Source organism: Podarcis cretensis (assembly GCF_951804945.1).
Source record: "Podarcis cretensis genome assembly, chromosome: 10".
Taxonomy (NCBI): Eukaryota; Metazoa; Chordata; class Lepidosauria; order Squamata; family Lacertidae; genus Podarcis; species Podarcis cretensis.
This window is the reverse complement of record NC_137179.1, coordinates 31,437,706-31,460,153: the sequence shown is the minus strand read 5'-3', so window position 1 is coordinate 31,460,153 and position 22,448 is coordinate 31,437,706. Positions and strand designations below refer to the sequence as shown.

The following is a 22,448-nucleotide window of genomic DNA, read 5'->3' as shown; positions in this document are numbered from 1 at the left end:
TTTCACACGACAGTACAGCAGACAGAATTTTCTGATCTGCAAGTGGTGCAGGCCCAGGGATTTTAAGGCTGCCACGAGGTTGGGTGGGTGCGTAGGGGCACACAGCTACTCCCTAGTCACTGCCTGCTGCCTGCAGGGAACCATAAAAGAGAGAGAGGGAGCAGAATAGGTTCATTTCTCACACTGCAAAACCACTTTGCAAAGGTGCCCACTTGGCAAGTAGTATCCTGCTCTGCAATGTAGTTAGCATAATAATTAATCCATCCCTGTAGCAAATGAACCAGACTTCAAAGGTAGGCAATGCAGTCGCAAGAAAAAAGGAAACAAAGCAAGTAATTTGAAAAGACAATCATAGACCGGATAGGTATCAAGGGCTCTTGCAGAAAAGCAGCCACTGTGGGAGCAAAACATGCATTTGGAAGAAGTAAAACTACGAGGAGGACACAGAGGTATTAGAGGAAGTGCTCGTTAGTTTTGCCCAAATTCCTGCAGACTTGTTCAGATGGCGGAGGGATCTGGATGTGTATTTCTAATATGTCTGTGATGAAAGAGTTCTGCTTTGAAGATCTTACAGGGGGCTTAAGGAACTGTGTGAGAGTTTTTTTAATGGGTTGCTTTGGTTTTAGTGGTCTGCACCAGGAAAATACAAATCCTTCCATTTAACTAACAGGGTGGAGAGCGGCCAAAAAAAGCCCCCTGATCCATAGAGCAATGCCTGCATTAGATCCTATAGATGTTTATGTGGAAGGACGTCCCACAGACTTAAATGGGACTTGCTCCCCAAGGTAAGTGTGTGCAAGATTGCAGCTTTACTTGTGCTGACCTTGCACTAAAGCAGCTGAGGCATGGAATCAAAAAAGTCCCAAAGGCTGGTTGGACCAACAAGAATTCAAAGAATTGTAAACTTGTGCCCACTATAGGCAATAGAAACTTAATGTTTTCCACTGCCCATGGATTTACCAAGCTCGAATCAATGTAGAGAAATGCACTTAAGTCCATTGATTTCAACGTCTAGATGCCTGCATTGAATTGTGGCCATTGTGTTTTGGCTCTACCTCTTCATGCATCAATCCTTTCCTGAATTTGGTAGCACTTTGACTTCCTTACACACACAGGTATAAATGCCTAGACAGTGGAACACAACAGAGGATAATTCCTGTTATGTTGTGCTGCACTGTACATAGCGTACACCACATAAAGACTTTTAAACCATTAAGCAGGCTAGAATTTTTTGTAAATGAATATATCTGCATTCATCGTAGAAAATCTCGTTTTATTTTTGCTCTTCACAGAAATAACCACAACGTAATCATCTGGTGAACCTTAGTGATGGCACCTCATGCCAAACTACCAAAAATATGTGTGGCTGGGAACCAGCTAGATTAGCTATGCCAGTGGCTGAACTAAATATCACTTAAAATAAATGCAGCTTCCCATGGGCCAATGCTCAAACGGTAAAAATACTAAAGGCGACCTCTGTCTAATGCTTACTTTCCTGGAAAGAGGTATCTGGAGCAATCAATTTCCCTGGTGCATGGAGGGCTGGCTTCTGATCATTTTTCTAAAGAAGGGGTTGAAGTGAGGAGATAGGTTTCCTCCTGTCAGTGGGCCTCACACTTCCTGCCTCTTTCATCTTTTCCACATCAGGGCTGCAACCCATATTACTTTTCAAAAACAGCCTGATACTTGGTATGTACATTTTGTGTGAAATAGAGATATTTCACAGTTAGGTTACTGTTCCAGCCTTCCCACAACCTGGTTGGATTATATATCCCATTAGCCCCAGCCAGCATTGCCAAGGGTCAGAGGGGATGGGAGTTGTAGTACAAAACATTTGGGGGGATTAGGTTGGGGAAGGCAGTCATAGGATTTAAAGAACATTGGTAAACAAGACCCCCCCCCCCGTGTCCACATTGTCCCAAATGATTTCCTTGTGCATAACTCTTCCATTGTTTGTGATTGCTTAATGTCCTTGTAGAAGGTGCTACTTTGAGTCTTTGTTCTTCTTGTTCATCTTTGAAATGCAGATTTAAATTTTGGACTAAGAAGGATTTTCTTTTTACTATGCAACCTGGGAATTATCAGTGAACCACTAATCTACCAGTGCCAGTTGTGGGTTTGCTGTCTTATGGGATGGATTGTTAATACAAGCTCATAAGCATTGAGCAGAACTTAATGTTAAAAGAGAAAATACTTGGGTGAAACCTTGGTTTGCACTTACCTTCAGAACATCCCCAGCCCGGAAACTCAGTTCATCCTCTCCTGTTGCATTGAAGTCAAACTTTGCAGTAGCTTCCATACTGTCTCCTGTGAAGGGATCAATGGTAAAGCTTAGTATGTATAGTATTAATATCTGTTTTGTGGAACTGTACTGAACACAGGAAAGCTTGTTATGGCCCTTTGACTCAGGGGATCTTTGGACGAGATTGTTCTATAAGTATTTCCCCACTTGGACAGGTCTGACTAGACTGTTATGCCACTACGGACACTAGCAGAATCGAGTCACAATCCTAAATTCAACTCAACCTGTAACAGGGTCAATAGTACAATTGGCCAAAGTCAGAAAAGCTAAGCATTGTCACACTGAAATACATTCCCACAGCCTTCCCCATCATCAAATCAATCATTATCTTGGGCGGCATCATCATCCTTGCAGGAAAGGCACTATCAGTCAACATGCACCAATGGCCAGATAATTCCATTTACGTCTTCCAGCCTAGTATACAAATACACACACCCTCTGCAAAATGCACAAACAAGTGGCCAGAAAGAGACACCAGTGCTTCCTTATGTACATAGTGTTGCATATGGAGAAACCATATGCTTCTCAAAAGGAGGTTTTTCAGGCTTGCTGAAGGAGCAGTGCCTCCACACGAGAATTTCCATAAGAATGCGCAGGATGCAGTTTACAAATGGTCTTCAAGGGCAGCAACTTTCTGGACCTTGCATTACAATAGGTTAGTTGTGAAGTTGCCTGTACATGCTTAAAACACATGTCTCCAAGAGAAGGATCAGCTGGGGTTTCAGCTGAACCAGAAAGAGGCAGCCCAGACCACAGTGAGAAAATGGCTTCGATATCCTCTGGGATTAAAAAAATTGTTGAGAAATATAAATAAAGACAAGGGGCAGGTTATCAATTCTCACAAATGTCAGAATCAGAGATGGAAAAGCCTATGACCCTGCAGATGATGTTGTACTACAACTCCCACCCTCCACAGCCAGCATGGCCAATGGTCAGAAATGAGGTTCAATCACGTCTGGAGAATCACAGGTTTCCCATCCCTGCTGCAATGATGTCAAAATACCTGCAGGTGCACATGAGCTCTACAAGAACTCCATTTTGGCACCAAATAGAGATATTTACATAGTGCAATGGTGTTGAACCTGTGGACCTCCAGATGTTGCTGGACTCAAGCTCCCATCAGCTCTGATCATTGACAATGCTGGCTGGGAAAGATGGAAGTTGGAGTCTAACAATATCTGGCTGGTCAGAAGTTCCCCTGAGTTCCCATTGTGAAAGAAGACACAATTCTGAATACAGTTGTACCTTGGTTCTCAAACTTAAATCCGTTCTGTAAGTCTGTTCCAAAACTAAAGTGTTCCAAAACCAAGGTGCGCTTTCCCATAGAAAGTAATGCAAAATGGATTAATCCATTCCAGACTTTTAAAAACAACCCCTAAATCAGCAATCTAAGATGAATTTTACTACCTAACAAGACTATTGAATCCATAAAATGAAAGCAATAAACAATGTACTGCAGTTACACAATCAATCCATCAGTAGCTGAACTGGGTTCCACACAGTCACAGAAACAAAAAAGAAAAAGAGCCTCAAAAACAAAAATGCTAAATAAATAGCAAAAACAGACAGACCTCAGCGTAACACTCAAAACGGAAGCGTGGCACTCAAATCGTCAGCGTAACACTCAAAATGGAGCACGTTCTGCTTCTGAAAAAGTTTGCAAACTGGAACACTTACTTCAGTGTTTGGGTTCCAAGTTGTTTGAGTACCAAGGAATTTGAGAACCAAGGTATCATTGTACATTATTGTGTTTCTGTCTTCTAATAATGCGTTCAGATGGATCAAATATACAGAACTTGAACGTACCTCAGATGAATGCACTGGGGTCTGATTGTGCTGCAGACAAAAAGGCTTGTTTTTACGTTTGCAAGCGATGATGCTAGGATAAAGGACAGGAAAGCTCCTCTTACCATTTCCTGCTAGCAGGGTTGTGATATGATCTGAAAGGACTATCGATGTAACAGTCCCTTTACCTCAGTCTGCTGCTCTTCCCTGCTCAAGCTGCCAAGAGCAAGGCAGGAAGTGGCTCACTTTATAGTGCATGTGAGAGGCTGTACCATGAACAGCAGCTGAGAAATAGACAACATGGCCCTTGCAAAAATCTACAGAATGTGCTTCATTACCCATAATTCTTTGTTATCGCATTGTGCTCATACTTTTTCTTTTTTAAAAATAGAACTTCATGAAACAAACACATAACAACTAAAACAAACCAAGCTAAGGTTGGCGTGGTATGTTACATTCACAAGAATAAAGCTGGTTTTCCAGATATTTATGATGATACAGATGCGCAAGTAGAGAGTACCGTCAGAACAAATGAGAGAACACACGACTGGCGCATTGTGTTCATTCTCCAAATGTTGTTGGATTACAACTCTGAACAGCCCAAGTCAGAATGGCCAATGATCGGGGTAATATAAATTTTCCCAAAAAACATATTCCAAAAACACAGCATTTCCATAAAGTGAGAATATTCCAAAAATACTGTAAATTGCTTTGGGATGCCTCTTGCAAAGCAATTGATAAATAAAATAATTAGAAGAACAGGAACAAATGTTAGCCATCCCTGCTCTAAAACAGTCTTATCAAATGCCTAAAATTGTAACTGATACGCCACAAACTTGACAATTTTACATCCAACTTCGAGTCTTGTACATCATCTGCAGTAGGAGAATAATTAGAGTCTGGAAATCATTCATGGATTCATTTGTTCATTTTCTGCCATCTGACTCCTCTGTGCAACCCCCCTTGTGTAGGTTCTAAACATGATAGAGCATGGGAAATTTACATACAGATGAACCAACTTGCCTTAGGATACATGACTCATACCTAAATATGGGAACACTGGAAGGGGTCGGCAGCCATTTATAATGTGCTGTAAATTATAAGAACCAACATGCATGAGACAAAACACCATAGCAGGCTTGTGAAGTGAGGTGCCCATTTTTGTGATTTATAATAGAAGAATGGAAAATGCTGGGCCTCCATGACATCCATTCTGGAGAGATTTACTAAAATTAAAACAGAACACTCACCTAGGATGAGAGCACCATACAGGAACCTCGCTATTTGTTCTGTTGTAGGTTGAAGAATATTTATAATGCAATAATAATTAAATGACATTTGCCAATAAATGACATTTATCAATAAATGACATTTGCAAAAAGAAAAACACCTTTAAGGCTGCAGTCCTATATATGCTTACCTGGAGTGAGTCCCATTGAACTCAGTGGATCTTACTTCTGAGTACACATGGAGAGAACTGCAATAGTATTAGCTGCTGTTTTTATCTTTCTGTCTTCAGCTTACATTGTTTTATCTTCCTGCTCTGCTCCCATCTTGCCGGTTGTTGCTAAAAATTTGCTTTTTACTTATTTCATCGTTTTTACCAGTATAAGCTGCCTTGAAGTTTTGTTTTTACAGTAAAGAAACCTCAAGGAGCGCCCCCCTCCAACTGCTGCTAAATTACATGAACACCATAAACCCAACTCATGAGATCTATCTGCGGAGAAGAAAGGGTGTCAGTGGGTGGGACTCATAGACCTCAAAGCATATTAAAGTTGCTTTGTGTGCATTTGTGTGTGTGCACTGACACATCCCCATGCATGAGTCAGAGGCATACGCCTGTGCTCTACCACATGTAGAAGCTACATGTCAAGGCCATTTATGAACCAGCCCAAAGTCCCTTAGCAAGAAGTGAGGGCGTAGCCGGGGGGCAGCTGCACCCCCCTAAGTAAATAAAAAAAAGACGTAACTAAAAGGAGAAACAATTAGAATATTTGAAACAGAAATGTTCTCTGAGGTCACTTGGATGAGGTTGTGGTGCATTCTAGCGATGCAACCCGATTGAGTGACAGGTATGGCTTCCGCAAATTGACCTATCACGTTGCAGGTTCTGGAACAGGACAGGTAGGTGTCCTGCCCCCCCCCAATAAATCCTGGCTACTTCCATGGCAACAAGTTCCTCTCACAGCAGAAGTAAAATATGCTAGTGAGGAAGGCACAAGTGTTATGTGAAGGGGGGGGGGAACCTCATCACTTTTAAGGTAATGGTCCACTGGAGACGCATCACTGAGAGTTATCACCTGTCATTCCTAAATAGAAAAAGGATCTTCTTCGCACACTTCCTCCTGGGTGTCTTTCGGTACTTTCTGTTTCCTTGTTGCTTATTTTAGATGAATTTGAATTCATGTGACTGAACACGAGACAGGCAGAATGGAGGCCAGGCGTCTGGCAGCTGACACCCAGATTAGCTGGGACAATGTGACCTTGTTGTCCAGCATTCTGGTTAGGCTGCAGTTCCTGGGATGTACATGCCGTGTTGCTGTACAGCCTTACAGCTTGGTCTGCCTTGAGTGGCAGTAGCTCCTGCAGCCTCTTAAGAATTTGCCAGTAAGGCAGATCCAGAGAGTTGGGAGGCTATTTAGCTCAATCCAGTGCTTCATCTGTCACTGCCAGTTTCCTCGCTCCCTCCCCGATTAGCCCATGAAATCCAATGCTGCCAGCAAAGAGTGCAGACTGGAGAGAGCCTTCAAAAGCTAAGAGCTATGCAGAATAAAGTAGTTACCGATGTTGATTTACGATCAGTCAAATAAAAGAAGTACTGTACACAGAAGCGGCAACAAGCTTGGAGGGCTGGGAGTTTTAAAACTTTATATCCGCAAAAATGGAGATTTATTAAATTCTGTCAATGATTAGAATCATAAAATGCATAGGACCTGTTTTTATATCATTCTGGAAACTTTTATTTCATCATGGATGCCAGTACACTTACTCATTTTGTACAGAAAATGTAAACATAGCTTACAATTGGCAATGATGTATCTTACCACAATCCACCATTAAGAGTTTTCTCAATTAAATAATAATTTCCAGAAGAGTAGCTGTGTTAATCTGGTGTGGCAAAAATGCCTTGCAGCACCATGAAAACAGTAATACAGGATGAGTCCTTTAAAAGAGGCCCTGTGGATACAGAGTACACATGTTCTGCAGGGCCTCTTTTAAAAGACTCACCCTGTATATAGCTGCATAGTTGAACTTCCTGATAAATTATAACCCCACAATTTCATGTTGGACACTCAGGTCCGTCTTTACCCAGGGGTGCAAGGGGTGTGGTGCACCCGGGCGCCGAATTCTGGGAGGCGCCAAATGTACAGTGGTACCTCGGGTTACATATGCTTCAGGTTACAGACTCCGCTAACCCAGAAATAGTACCTCAGGTTAAAAACTTTGCTTCAGGGTGAGAACAGAAATCGTGTTTCGGCGGCGCGGCGGCAGCAGGAGGCCCCATTAGCTAAAGTGGTGCTTCAGGTTAAGAACAGTTTCAGGTTAAGAACAGACTTCCGGAACAAATGAAGTACTTAACCCAAGGTACCACTGTATACCTACTGTAATCCGGTCCCTCTCGATTGGCGGCAGTGAAAAGCAATGGAGCAAAAGTCCCCCCCCCCGTCACTCTGTTATTCTGTAGCGTCAAATATTGTAGCATCAAATATTCCCGCCGAGTCAGGAAAACGAAAGCAGTTATTTCCGCTGCGTCGTTGTTACAGGTGAGCAATTCTCCTCCCCCAAAAAGGTCAACAACTTTGGCTGCCCCCTTCCCCAAAAAGCTCAATAACTTTGAGTTCGCCCCCCCAAAAAAATCTGGGGGTGGCTAAACTAAATTTGGAGGCTCTGGGCCGATCTTTGCACCCCGGCAGCGCATATGCTAAAGACGGCCCTGTGGACACTACAGTATTAACGGAGCAATTCAACCTGCTTTTGCATCCTTCACCCAGCCCCTCCTGGCCTCCTTAAGACCCTGCTGGTCTCTGCCTGCAGAGGGAGGCAGCTTCACTCCATTGGCACAGAGTTCCCTTCTGCCCACCACACGTGCAGTCAGGGAGAAGTCTGAGCTGGCCTGGGATACACTGGATCCCAAGCTAACCCTGATGTGATCACATGACAGCATCAGGAACAATCCAAGCTCAAGCGTTGTGCTTAACCCTGAGTGTTAAGTCCAGTTGCGGACGACTCTGGGGTTGGGGCGCTCATCTCGCTTTACTGGCCAAGGGAGCCAGCTTCCGGGTCATGTGGCCAGCATGACTAAGCCGCTTCTGGCGAACCAGAGCAGCGCACGGAAATGCCGTTTACCTTCCCACTGGAGCGGTACCTATTTATCTACTTGTATTTTGACATGCTTTCGAACTGCTAGGTGGGCAGGAGCAGGGAGCAAGCAACTGGAGCTCAAATCCCCCTGTCGCGGGGATTTGAACCACCGACCTTCTGATTGGCAAGCCCTAGGCTCTGTGGTTTAGACCACAGCACCACTCGCGTCCCCCTGGGGGGTTGGATGGCTCCCTAAATAGCTAACTGTCCTTATGCTGCATCTCTTAGAGGTATGGGCTATCCTGGTTTCTGATAGCCCCAAAATCCTGGTCTTAAATTAAATTCCGTGCTGGGGTGAATAAATAAAATGCTAGAGAATCTTCACATAAGCTCGTAACATTCCTAATGATAGAAAGCATATTGGAAATTTACAGCTTTATGAGAAATCTCTTTGCATGGATGTATCTTAAATGAAACGAATAATGTATGAATATAAATCAACCCCCCCCTTCTTACTGCAACTGCACTTTTTGTGTACGATACTTATTTTCTGTGCCTAATTATAGACCAGTAGCTCATGCACATGTGCTTGTATATATGGTTATGTTATTGGTCCCTGCAAACTGCACTGCAGACAAGTTTATCCCTGCAAGGTTACAGCCTCTGCCCACCTATTTGCATACCCTCCAACATTTCTCAGATGAAAATAGGGACGTCCTAAGGAAAAGTGGGACATTCCAGGATTAAATCAGAAACCGGGATGGCTTGTCTAAATCAGGGCCGTCCCAGGAAAATAGGGACACTTGGAGATACCGCAGATACAGGAGATGGTGGGGGCATGTATGGGTCACAGACCGATATGCTTGAAGCAACACCCTTGTCTGGTTTTCCCATGTCACATCATTCATTATCTATCAAGAAGCTCATATACCAAGATAGTCTCCTGTTGCATTGGACTGCAACACCTGATGGGAGTTATAGTCCAAATCATCTGGAGGGCACCTGGTGGAGGAAAGTTTTGCTAAGGCATCAAAACAGGCACATGGGAAACTCCCATGAAGATATGTGTCTGGTAATTTATCCTTCATCTCTTGCCTGTAAAACGGCTTAATGGCTTATAGTTTAAGACAATTACACAGTCAGAAAGAAAGGATTTTTATTACATATTGAGGAGCTGGCTATATATTCAAAAACCCTTTGCAGGCTAAAAGAGCTATCATAAACTTGTTGAAAAGGCAGTTCTCAGGATAGGCATGTGTTGGCTTGCTGGCTGATGAATGAGTCCAGAACACCATTGTCTAGTGCAGGCATAGGCAAACTCCAGCCTTCCAGATGTTTGGGACTACAATTCCCATCATCCCTGTTGTTATAAACATCTGGAGGGCCAGAGTTTGTCTATGCCTGGTCTAGTGATTTCTTTGATCATGACTGACTCTTCAGGTGCACTGGGACACTCTGTATGCATGAGTGCATGTGAGTGTATGAAATCATGTGCAGCGTTCTCCGAGTGATCAAGGGGAAGATGAGGAGCATATATACCCATGGATGAGTTGTTTGCTTGAAAGGTGGTCATTGTGGCAGAGACAGTAACATTGCAAAAGTACTGCTGACTTGCTTTAACTAAAACTACGGTATGTATGCATTAACAATCTTTCCCATTCCAGTGTGTGCTCCCACTAAGTTGGCTGAAGGCCCTGCTCATATGATATTAGCCAATGGATCTTTCTTCAAAGCAATTCCCATTTGATTTGAAAACATATGCTGCTGTTAAGCTGAGGTGTGTACATTTGAGATAGCCATTGCACATGCACAGATGACAGCTTCATGAATACGGGTTTGCGGGGGAGGGAGAGGGGGCTTGCAGGTGCAGAGAAACCAAACAGATAATGTGCATTGGGTGAAGACATCCCCACCTATTCTCTGGTGTGTACAGCAACTGCAGATGAGACTTGAAACAGTGGAGAAGAACAGTCATTCTCCTGCATTTTAAGCCATTACATGCAACATTAGCCACAATCCGCATCTTTCCTGCAATTTCTTGCAAAATAATGTGTTTTTATGTGCTTTCTTCCAAACCAGCTTCAACCGGTATTGAGAACAAGAATGACCTAGCAGTCATTGATGTGAACAGCATGAGACTCTTAATCTCAGGGCCATGGGTTCCAGCCCCACTTTGGGCAAACGATTCCTGCATTGCAGGGGGCTGAACTAGATGACCCTTGTTGGTCACTTCCAACTCTACAATTCTATGAAAACACAGCCTTAGCATAAGTAGAATCTTTTATCTGCAGATTCTAGTGGCAGTAACTAACCCTTCTTGAATAAAAATAAGTTTGAAAAATAACTCCCAGTAGGGATTACAGGTTTTAAAGATGCATTTTGGAAAGATGGTTTAAAACTCCAACCTCCAAAAAGACATTAATGATAGTTGAGGCAGGATCCCTTAAAAGGAGCAGCATTTAGGAAGTGTAAAAGGACGACTCTTGCTTGTTTTTATTTTCACAGATTCCAACTTCAGTGAGAGACTGAGACAGAGCCCTCTTGAAACAGCCGAACAGATGGATTAAATGTGGTTGCTGTTGTTTTTTATTGCCAGGGGCTGGATTTACAAGTGGCTGAAATATCATATATGCTATTCAGCTTGGCCTGAAAAATTGTGCTAATACCAGCACCTAAAGCTCTTCTTCAGCTTACTTCACTGCTCCTGACTAGTAATTTTGCCTTTGAAACCTGCATAACACTTTTCATCAAATGAGCCAGTGTGGTGTAGTGGTTAAGAGCGGTAGTCTCGTAATCTGGGGAACCAGGTTCGCGTCTCCGCTCCTCCACATGCAGCTGCTGGGTGACCTTGGGCCAGTCACACTTCTCTGAAGTCTCTCAGCCCCACTCACCTCACAGAGTGTTTGTTGTGGGGGAGGAAGGGAAAGGAGAATGTGAGCCGCTTTGAGACTCCTTAAAGGGAGTGAAAGGCGGGATATCAAATCCAAATCCAAACTTAAAGCAACCCCTAAATATTTCCTTGTGGATCTCAAAGAGAAGTACTGGATTCTTTTTGACCCCCCCCTCCGGTTAATGGTTTGTTCTTCTCTATGCATATGCAACAGAGTTCCACCCTGACATTTGTGAGGGTTCCTTTCCTCTTGCTTTCATCTTTACTTATGTTCCTCAAGGACCTTTTATCCAAGATGATATCAAAGGCCCTTTCACACTGTGAATGAAATCCTGTCTTTTCCTATGCTGAGTCTCACATACATTTCTGCAACCTATCAAAGTTAACTGTTTGATTCTATGCAATATATAGCTCTGTAAAGGAAGCTGTTGTTATTATTATACACACCCAGCCGTAATTTACAATAGTCAGTTACCTATCTCCCTGCTGAGTACTGTGGGGAAAGTCTTTGCCTGTGTAGTTCTCAACAGATTATAGTCACTCGCTGACAGTGTATCCCGAGTCACAATGAGGCTTTAGAGCTCGGAGATCAACAGTTGACATGATTTTCTCACTGTGTCAGCTGCAGAAGAAATGCTGATATGCCCCTTGTACATTGCTTTCACAGACCTGACAAAGGCCTTTGACCTGGTCAGCCAAAAAGGATTATTCTCCATAAAATAGGATGCCTACCTCAGCTCCACAAGATAGTGTCCTTCCATGAGAACATGCCTAGCGCTGTCCCATATGACAGGTCATCCTTGGATGGCTTCCCTATAAAGAGTGGTGTGAAACAGGGCTATGTTCTCACCCCAATTCCCCTTGGCATATTCTCCTCCCTGTTGCTCTCCTATGCCTTCAGCTCAACTGAAGAGAGTGTCTTCCAAGAAGTGATGGGGGTCTGGTCAATCTAGCCATCTCCATGCCTGTACAAAAGCGTGGTGGGTCCTTATCTGAGAGATGTTGTTTGCAGATGATGCAGCCTTGACACCACATTCCAAGGAGTTGGTTCTTACCATCAGCCTGATGAAGACCAACGTCCTTGGTCAGGACATCACCAGTCACACGCCTGAGGTAGTAGGCAATTTTGTCTACCATAACCAGCAAACCTCTCCATCAACACTGAGCTGAACAAGCGTATTGGCAAGGCAGCTATGGCACAAAGGTATGGGAGAATGTGATACTAATGTCCAATATCAAGATAAAGGTCTACTGATGAAGCAATTGTTGCCCCCCTCCCACAAAGCAGTAGCTTTACACCAGCTGAAGGAGCAACCATGTTTTGCATGGCTGAGTCCAACCTTTTCCAAAATTCTATATGTTGCAACCAAACAAATTCCAAGTTTCATTAAAAGGAGCAGAGTCTTAAAGGTCAATTGAGAGATAGCATCACCAAATACTTGCATATCTGGTTAACCGACGTCCATGCCAGCCAGCCTATTGCACAGAGCAAAAGGCCATGTCAGGGGCTGTTCTATGCATCATTAAAAGCACCAGCGTTTTGCCAGGTCAGTTTGATACATGTTCTCAATGTATTATCAGTCTGAAGCTACATTAATTTTCATGACCTGGGAATTATCTGGAATAGAGCACCTCCTACCAGACCCAAACGAGCTCTTTACTGTATGGTTCCAGTGATTGGATCTATTGCCTACTGAGCATTCCAATGAGAGAGGTACTGTGAACTGCCCATTAGCCCAGCCATCTGGCAATGTAATAAGCTGGATAATTTCCTATACAGCTGCAAGCACCATCTCATGACAAAGCCCCCTTTATTCAATCCATGAAGCAAAATTGATTTCTGTTTCATATATACAAATGAAAACAACCAGTAATGCATTGTGGGCAAACCCCCACTATTTTTAGAATTATTTTTAAGTTCACCTTTCATATAGGTTTGTGCAGTTGTACGGAATCAGTTTTATACCACACCTGCAACTATATTACAGGCTCGCTACACTTTATGGTGGCACAATGTGTCAGTATTCAGGCTGTGTTGAAATTCTATAACCTAAGGGTGGGAGGATTTGAAAGCAAATATGCAACAGGCAGGAGGTGCCTTCCACATCCATACTTTTCCTCCCAAACTACCTGCCCCCAAGTCTACTTTCTCTTAGATTACTAGTCTCAGAAACCCACTGGGGGAAAAAATGGGGGAGAGATTTCAAAGGGAGAGTGAGGGCAGTGAAAGAATTCTGTACCCTCTTTCTTCCAGCATTAAGTATTAACACCTTTCCGATTTTATAGAAATTCACCAGCAACCTGCCTCCTAATACAGGATCTGCCACCATCACAACCAATTAGTGCTTGAGCTACTTTTGTTTAACAAGGGGAGCAAATTTACACTTATGCGACTGAGAACAAGGAATGGCCATACACTTTTGAATTTAAGAGTGGCTTACTCAGATTAATTTCAACAAACAAAATTAAACAATTAAACCAGTAGACATGTATGAGTATTTACAAGGCCTTTCATTTCGTGATAATACTTTAAAAAACAAACAGATGTTTGGAGAGGAGATCCAGACTTGTGTCTTTATCAGAGGACTTGCACAGATGATTGTTACCAATACAGCAAAATGCTGGCTCAGATCCCCAGAAATCAGAACTCCAACATACACACACACACCATCCTGAACCACAGGGTAAAAGGTAAAAGGTAAAGGTACCCCTGCCCGTATGGGCCAGTCTTGACAGACTCTGGGGTTGTGCGCCCATCTCACTTAAGAGGCCAGGGGCCAGCGCTGTCCGGAGACACTTCCGGGTCACGTGGCCAGCGTGACATCGCTGCTCTGGCGAGCCAGAGCCGCACACGGAAACGCCGTTTACCTTCCCGCTGGTAAGCGGTCCCTATTTATCTACTTGCACCCGGAGGTGCTTTCGAACTGCTAGGTTGGCAGGCGCTGGGACCGAGCAGCGGGAGCGCACCCCGCCGCAGGGATTCGAACTGCCGACCTTTCGATCGGCAAGCCCTAGGCGCTGAGGCTTTAACCCACTGGCAGCAAGACCTGCTGGAGTGCACAGTTCTATAGCAGATGGTAGCACACAGTCCGGCAGACAAACAGGTCCAAAGCCCCAGCAGGCAAATTCCCATCTCTACAACTGATCCAAGGGTTAGGGCACCTGGGGGTCAGACCTGCATACACACAGCCCCAGCCAGCTCTCTGGAACATCCAAGCCATGGTCCAATCAACCTGGGCAGTTGACCAAGCACAGCCCCTCAGCTCGGCTCCCCTTTTGTACTTTGCCTGCTGATTGCAGCATCTGGGCTTGACGAGGCAGGTGACCCTCACCTGTTCCGAGCCTACTTCAGCTGAGGAATCACATACCTTCACCCAAAGCTAACAAGCCCCACCTGGCTAGCTAGGGAACTGGGCTCTAGGCCCTGCCTGCCTCAGCTTCCTAGAACGCCCCTCCCGCTGCTCCCTATGCATCAGAACCCACCATGTTTGTGGAGACGGGCCCCTCTGGCTCTGGGTCCTGCTGCTCTGGTTCCTGTGCATTGACCCCCATCCCCTCACCACCCTCTGTCACCCTATGAGCACTTCCTACACCAATCTCTCCTCCCCCACCCCAGCTTGCCCCAGTATGTCCCAGTCCCAGCTACACCCTTTAGTAGGATTTCTCTTCCTCCTCCCTGCCATCCTGTCAGTTCATCACACACACACACGTCATTTTGAAATGGTTGAGACTCCCGTTACACAACTGAGTTTATTTTTTTAAAAAAAGAATATTATATACAAAACAGGAACAGAAATATCTCACTAAGGCAAGCACTTTCTGAGTAACGATTCTACAGTCTTTGATTTCTTGACAAATTCTTTGTGTCAGGAAGTAAAGTCATTTGTGTGTATCTTTTTAACCCTTTTGGTTTTCTGTCTTGAAATGTAAAATAGCTATAAAAAAATTAAAGTAAATTTTGAGAGGAACAAGAGTGTAAGCTCAGGTTGCTTTAGTTAACATTTGAGGTTAATTGGAATTTGGCCCTCAGGCTCTCTTTTTAACATCTAAACTGGCCCAGCCATTTCTTAATTAGTTTGGCTCAGGAAAGTAATACTGTCAAGAAGTGAGGAGGCAAAGCCTAAGAAGGTGCGATCTTGGAAGTGGGAGGATTTTCAGTTGTCATGTTTTGTAGTGAGCAACAATTCATCAGCCAACGGATAAAAGAGTGTTGGACTGCAAATTCACAACTAGTGGAGGGTTATGAATGGGAGCTGTCCAGCTTTTCTTCATCTTCCATCTATTCCTGTCCCACAGATATGTCCCACATACAGCAATTCATCCTCTTCCTTGTAGCATCTCTGACTAAGGACAGCTGGTTTAGGACATGTGTAATGGCAAGTCATTAATGGGCAGTTATTGCTTCAGAGAAGGATCAAGTACACAGGGCAGGCATGTGTGTCTGTGCAGAGCGTTACCAATATATCTTTGTCAAGGCCGGCTGCAACGCCTGCTTTCTGGATTCTGCCCTCAAATCTCGGAATGTGATGCTTCGGCTGCCCTACTCACATCTGGTCTAATGGATTCATTTGTGCCAGTCACTTCATTGCAAACCTGTAAGCACATTCCACCATGGGCTGCTTCTTATTAACCCTAGCCCACCCCACTCCAATTACAGACTGCCAATTTAATTGCTGGCTCATGCACTTCAATTTCTCCTCTGTAAAATTCAAAGAATAATGACCTTAACCCCATAGAAATATTGGAATCATTTATAGGGGTGGTGGGGGAGTCCTCTCGTATATAAATAATGGAATTATTATTATTATTATTATTATTATTATTATTATTATTATTATCCCTGCATAAGGAAGTTTTTAATGTTTGATGTTTTGTTGTGTTTTTATATTTTGCTGGAAGCTGCCCAGAGTGGCTGAGGCAACCCAGTCAGATGGGCAGGGTATAAATAATAAAATTGTTGTTGCTGCTGCTGCTACAGATCATAGGTGATTGTTACTCAGGAGGAACACCTAGCTTTCTCCCTGAGTGACTATGTATTAAAATCATTAAATGGGATTAAAGCTAAAGGTAAAGGGACCCCTGACCATTAGGTCCAGTCACGGATGACTCTGGAGTTGTGGCGCTCATCCCACTTTACTGGCCGAGGGAGCTGGCATACAGCTTCCTGGTCATGTGGCCAGCATGACTAAGCCACTTCTGGTGAACCAGAGCAGCGCATGGAAACACCATTTACCTTCCCGCTGGAGCAGTACCTATTTATCTACTTGCACTGCGTGCTTTCTGCGTTGAGAATATTGCTATGGTTATTATGGTGTTTAGAAAGTCATTAATCCAAGTCTTTATTAAGAGTTTATTTAGAACTGTGGCCTGTATGCTGGTTTTCATGTACTTCAGGGAAGCCCACAGGCAGGGCATGAAGACAAGGGCCTTTTCTTCCATTTTCCCGCCCCTGCACCCCGGCAATTGATAAGAACATAAATACATAGGAAGCATCTTCTGGATCAAGCCAGTGGCCCCTTTAGTCTGTTTCCCCTGTGGGAAACCCTCAAGCAGAACCTGAGCACAAGAATATTCTCTCCTCCTGTGGTTTCCAGCAACTGGTATTCTGAAGCACTACTGCCTCCTGCTGTGGAGTCAAAGCACAGCCATCATGGCTAGTAGCCATCTCCATGAATACGTCTCATCCAAATTGGTGGCCATCACTAGTGGTAATAAGAGTTATATCGCCTCTGAGCAAGGAGGTATCATTTAACTATTGTGGCTTATAGCTGTTGACAGAATGATCTTTCATGAATTTATATATGGATTGTATGATGACTTTAGTAAGGATTGCACATAAAATTCCAAATTCCAGTAGTGGATGGATAGTAGAGAAGGAATGTAACACAACTGGCCACCCATCAGTCACGCATCACTGTCTTTGCAGGACAGGGTGGAGGAAAATGTTCACAAACAGGAAAATCTTAGTTACAGATAGGTAGCCGTGTTGGTCTGCCATAGTCAAAACAAAATAAAAAAATTCCTTCCAGTAGCACCTTAAAGACCAACTAGGTTAGTACTTGGTATGAATTGCAACTTATTACCAAACTTAAAACCATGGAGAGACCTGGTCTGAACAAAGACATTGGATTCTTATCTCATTATACATGACAAAGCCATTTTTCACCTTCTCACCCCTTGCTTTTTCCTGTAAGACCTATTGCAGTCGTTAAGAGTCGTCAACAGGCTCATCACAGCTATCTGCCAATCACCCAATCCCACCACCCTTCTGAGTAATACCCCTCCCCACCTTCTCACTATATAGAAGGGTCTGGTGACTTCTGTTTCAGTGTATCTGAAGAAGTGTGCATGCACACGAAAGCTCATACCAAGTACTAACCTAGTTGGTCTTTAAGGTGCTACTGGAAGGAATTTTTTTATTTTGTTTAGGAAAATCTTAGATTCAGCTGCAAGGTGAGGGGGAAATCAATGCTTGCAGATGAAAATAATCGTGACATTCCTAGCACTGGCAGGTCCATAGACCTTAGCAACAATGATAATGGTTGATCCTGCCTTCTCAGTATTCCCTGATAACAGTTTGAGCTATTGTTAAACTGAGCAGGGGTAGCATAGTCACCAGAACAAAATTAAAATGTGCTGCATGGGTGGCTGATTTTCTTTTCTGCTAGTCGGCAGGAGAGAGAGGGAAAGAGAGAGACTTTTCGCTACTGCTCTGCAATTCTAGCCTGATTCACTCAACCAAACATTCATTTCCAGAATGTAAATTGTCCCTCTGATGAGTGGTCTGTGACTGTGGTGTCTGCTAAGCCTTCATCTTTGCACCAGAAAAGGATGATATTTCTTTTCCCTCCCCACCTGCTGATCTCTGTCTCTCATGCGGCTTTAATCATGATAAATCTATTCTAATGTTCTTCATAAGACAAACAATACACTGAGGCATCTAATCATAAGCCTGCATTTTTATCAAGCTTATATTTTTTGATCAAGGTTGTATCTTAAAAATGAGTTCAAATTCACAAATGATTCATGCCAGGCAGAAACTAGGCTGGCTAAGATATTGGCAGATGTTCATCCTCTTCCGCCAGAGAGGCCCTCTGGTTTATTGCGGTCATAAAAGGCTGAGCGAGGTCACCGACCTTGCATGTTGCAGAGTACAATTAAGCTACAATTAAGTTGGTAAATAGTAAGAATTATTGTGCCTCCCATTAGAGACTTGAGCCACATTTTCCTAAGGGCAAGAGCTAATGGAAATAGGGAAAGAAAGTGTTTTTAAGTTTTTTCTTACTTTGAAAACGTCTTTGCTTATAAAAAATTATTATTATGTATTAAAAATATATTGGCTTAAATGTAATTATGCAAAGGAATTAGAAGCTAAGAAATGTTAAATCCTTATGCTAGATTCCTATTTCATATAGTTGGAAGAGATCACAGGGGCCATCAGCCACCAGCCTAGCCCCCCCCTTGCCAAGCACCATCGGAGCACTCTAGACAGATGGTTGTCAGGTTTTTGTTTAAAGGAACCTCCAATGAAGGAGATCTTTCATTGATGATGCGTACAAAAGATCTTTGATACCTGTTTAAAATAGAATTAGCCACCATCTGTTTTAGCCATCTGCTCTATTTTAGAATTAAGGGGGCAAAGGTGATTTGGTAATTAAGGTGCCTTGTAGAGGTTAATGGCTACTTGTTTGCCAATTATAAATATGGCTTTTATTTCCCATAAAAGGGCAAAAGGAAATGGGTGTATCTTTTGTGATTGGTTCTAGCAAACAGCCAATAGGAATTTCAACCAGGCTGATTGGACAGAGGCAGCCACAGGAGGAGCAAGGGGGCTGGATTAAGGAAATATAAGTGCTGGCCAGAACGGCAGGAGGCCAGGCCAGAGCTTGGTAACCATATACCACTGTGCCTCATATTTATTTGTCTGACAAATAAATTATTATTTTAATTTCTCTATTGCTGCGTTGAATATTTCATTCCAGCTAAGCGTTAACCACAAGCAGGGTGCTACAACACCACTAATCTACCATGATCTGGGTTCTGGCATCACTGAGATTAACCTTTTATCTATTATGTGGAGTGCAAAGTTAATATGCTCCCTCCCATTAACTATTTGTTATGTGGTGGACCCCACTCTGCTTCACATTTGCTACTTAAAAGTCAGCAACTGAAAAATGCATCATTTGAAATAAGAAATGTGCTTAAAATGTCTTTCTTTTCTTCCTCTAAACTACCCCTCAACTGCCTTGATTCTGCCATGACAGTCCCTGAATTGATAAAGCCACCACAGTTTCTGATCTGAAAGTGGGGTGTTCTGATTTTGAGGTTTTGTCTCCGCCCCCCAGCGCCACCTTGGCTGTGGATCCTGCCTCTCTGCCTTGTGCAACATGGTGGCCAACTCCAAACTTGGTGGCACAGCTTGATGATGTCATTTGCCAGGACACTTCTGGGAGTCAGAAGCAGAGGGTGTGTGCATAGGCTTAAAAGGGCAGCGGTGCAGATTGCAGCCGTCAGTAGCGGTGGGTGAGCCTTGAGCGGCTAGCAGGATGGGGGAGTGGGTGGGGGGGAAAAGGGAAGTAGGGCTGGTAGCTGTTTCAGTTACCATAGAAAGCCTACAACTTGACCCTCTTTGGGGACTTTTTCCTTTCCTAAATGAACTCTAGTGCCAAAACAAATTAAACGAGCTTAGTGAAAGTAGCTTCTGGGCAGAGGAGATGCAATGAGATTTAATATCTGCTGACTAAGCAATTTTATCAATATTAAATTAATTGTTTCTGGAGCAAGAGTAATGGTTTCTGGGCCTTAAATCCAGATGAGCAAAGCAGGGAAGTAAGTATAGGAACTGCAAAAGCTATCTAGTGATACAGGACGAAAACAGGCTTTGCAGGAGTTTAGCTCCATTGTTTGGTTTCATCTCCTGAAGTCTTGTTGCTACGCACTTAGATTCCAACTGACTCTGTTCACAAACACATCCAATCATCTGGTTTGCTACTTCTGTTTCTTATGCCTGTCATTGAGAGTATCTTCTTTCCTTTTCCTTTAACTGCACCACGGCTTTTAATCTATAGCTAGGTAATGGACCAGTGGTATGAACAGCAGTGGGCTCCTCTCCAGGTCACCCACTGGTAGGGTTGCCTTGTTTCAAAAAGTAAAAATGAGGACACCCTGAAAATTGTTGAGCTTTTTAAAAAGGACCCCAATAATGCCAAAAACCCATGGTTTTTTCGTGAAAATTTCTCATGCAACTGGTGCCTAAAGCTTGTAATTCTGCATGATAATCCCAGTTCGGTTTCTCAGAGCGGCTTCTAGTCGCAGAAAGGTGAATGAGAGCAAAAGTGCAGTGCAATTTTTTGGTTTACTTGCCGAAGATCCAGGGCAAACTGCTGCCTTCCAGAAATTCCCCCTTCTGCCTTTGAAATCCCAGTAATGTCCAGGGAATCCAGATGTATGGCAGCCCTACCCACTAGCTTATGACAGGTTGTGGCCATAGCCACAAAATCAATGAATTACCCAGTTTCTTGTTAGCCAAGAAGATAAGCATAGATGCCCTTTTCTTAGTATTCATGGCATGTTTTTCATTCCCATGACAACAGTGAAGACAATGATGTTGCAGCCTGTTCACCAGCTTAGGTTAGCTGCAGCCTCCCTGTGCAGCCGAGGCACACGTTGCAAAAGTAATCAGCAATCTACCACTTCTCTGAGATCTTATCTGACGAGGATCTGCAGCAGGGAACCACAAAGTCTTCAAGCCTCTTTGTTAGAATGTGTGTGGCAAAAATTGGAACTTTGTGCAAAGTGCATGATGAGTCATCTGACATTTTCAGCTTGACTGAAGACAGTGGTTACCTTTAATTCTAATCTCAATACACTATCCACGCTTATACTTTCAGCCGGTAGGGAGAAATTATTCTGCATGCTGCATAGATGCAAAAATTCAAGGCAATGCTAGTTAAAGCATGATGCTATGCACATGTGGGAGCAAGTGCTTGCAAGCATAAAGGACAAGCTCTAGACCTTGAACTGGTCTGGATGAGGATTTGTCTCTACATATCTTCCCTTCCTTTCCTCCCCTGTGACTCTGTGCCCCTCCTATTGTTTCACCATCCCACTTTGGACCAGCTGCTGCCACTACTGCTGTCACTTCAGCCCCAGAACCAAAGAAGGGGAGGGATAAGTAGTAACCCGCCTCTTGAAATGGTACTAGTTACATAGATGTTAGGAGAAGTAGTAGCTGTAGTAGCACAAAGGTATAAGAAGCAGAATTTTACACAGCTAGTTTTCAAGTGCCACTGCAGAGTTATACAGTGGTACCTCAGGTTACATACGCTTCAGGTTACATACGCTTCAGGTTACAGGCTCCGCTAACCCAGAAATAGTGCTTCAGGTTAAGAACTTCAGGATGAGAACAGTAATCGTGCTCCGGTAGCGCAGCGGCAGCAGGAGGCCACATTAGCTAAAGTGGTGCTTCAGGTTAAGTACAGTTTCAGGTTATGTACGGACCTCCAGAACGAATTAAATACTTAACCTGAGGTACCACTATAATAGATTGCTAAGAAGCATGTGAAGGACTACCAAAAGCTTCCCCTCCATGGCTGATACCAAGGACAGATGCTCAGTTTGTTCAATGTGTGGGCCAGCCCTGCATGCATGTATTTTGAGTGAGGGTGTCAAAATTAACCAGGTCATTTGTCTGCAGCAGTAAGAATGAGCATACAGATACTTGGCCCTATTCATTTATTTGCTTTTACATCTCACTTTTACATCCAAGGAACTCAAGGTAGTGCCCATGGCTCTCCTGCTCTTCCTATTATCCACACAACAACAACAACAACAACCCTGTGAGGTATGTTAGGCTGAGAGGCAGTGACTTAGCTTCATGGCTGAGCAGGGATTTGAACCCTGGAGTAGGATTTGACTCCAGCACCCTAACCACTATGCCACACTGGTTTCATGTTGCCTATGACAACCTTTGCCAACCTGGAGCCTTCCAGATGTTTTGGACTACAACTCCCATAAACCCCAACCAGCATAGCTGTGCTGCTGGGAATGCTGGGAGATGTAACCCAAAGCTTATGAGGGCACCAGGTTGCAAACACAGTATAAGAACCTAGCTGTATACCAGTTAATTGCCTGCCATTTTTGTAATTTGTGGGAGTGTACACAAGTGCA

The 22,448-nt window shown here is 43.6% G+C and overlaps 1 protein-coding gene across 4 annotated transcripts in view; it reads right to left on the bottom strand.

The window, feature by feature from the left end:
* Window positions 1–22,448, bottom strand: part of GRAP2 (GRB2 related adaptor protein 2) — a 51,070-nt gene that overhangs the window by 15,783 nt on the left and 12,839 nt on the right. Inside the window, exons 1-2 of one of the 4 annotated variants that reach the window (XM_079994596.1) lie at window positions 5,508–5,668; window positions 2,222–2,307 (exon numbers count right to left, since the gene is read on the bottom strand). In XM_079994596.1, the coding sequence (XP_079850722.1) occupies window positions 2,222–2,307; window positions 5,508–5,523 (102 nt within the window). In that variant the 5' untranslated portion in view covers window positions 5,524–5,668. Of the gene's footprint in view, window positions 1–2,221; window positions 2,308–3,979; window positions 4,004–4,108; window positions 4,132–5,507; window positions 5,669–22,448 lie in introns of those variants that run through there. The other 3 variants (XM_079994598.1, XM_079994599.1, XM_079994597.1) reach the window with 3 other exon arrangements.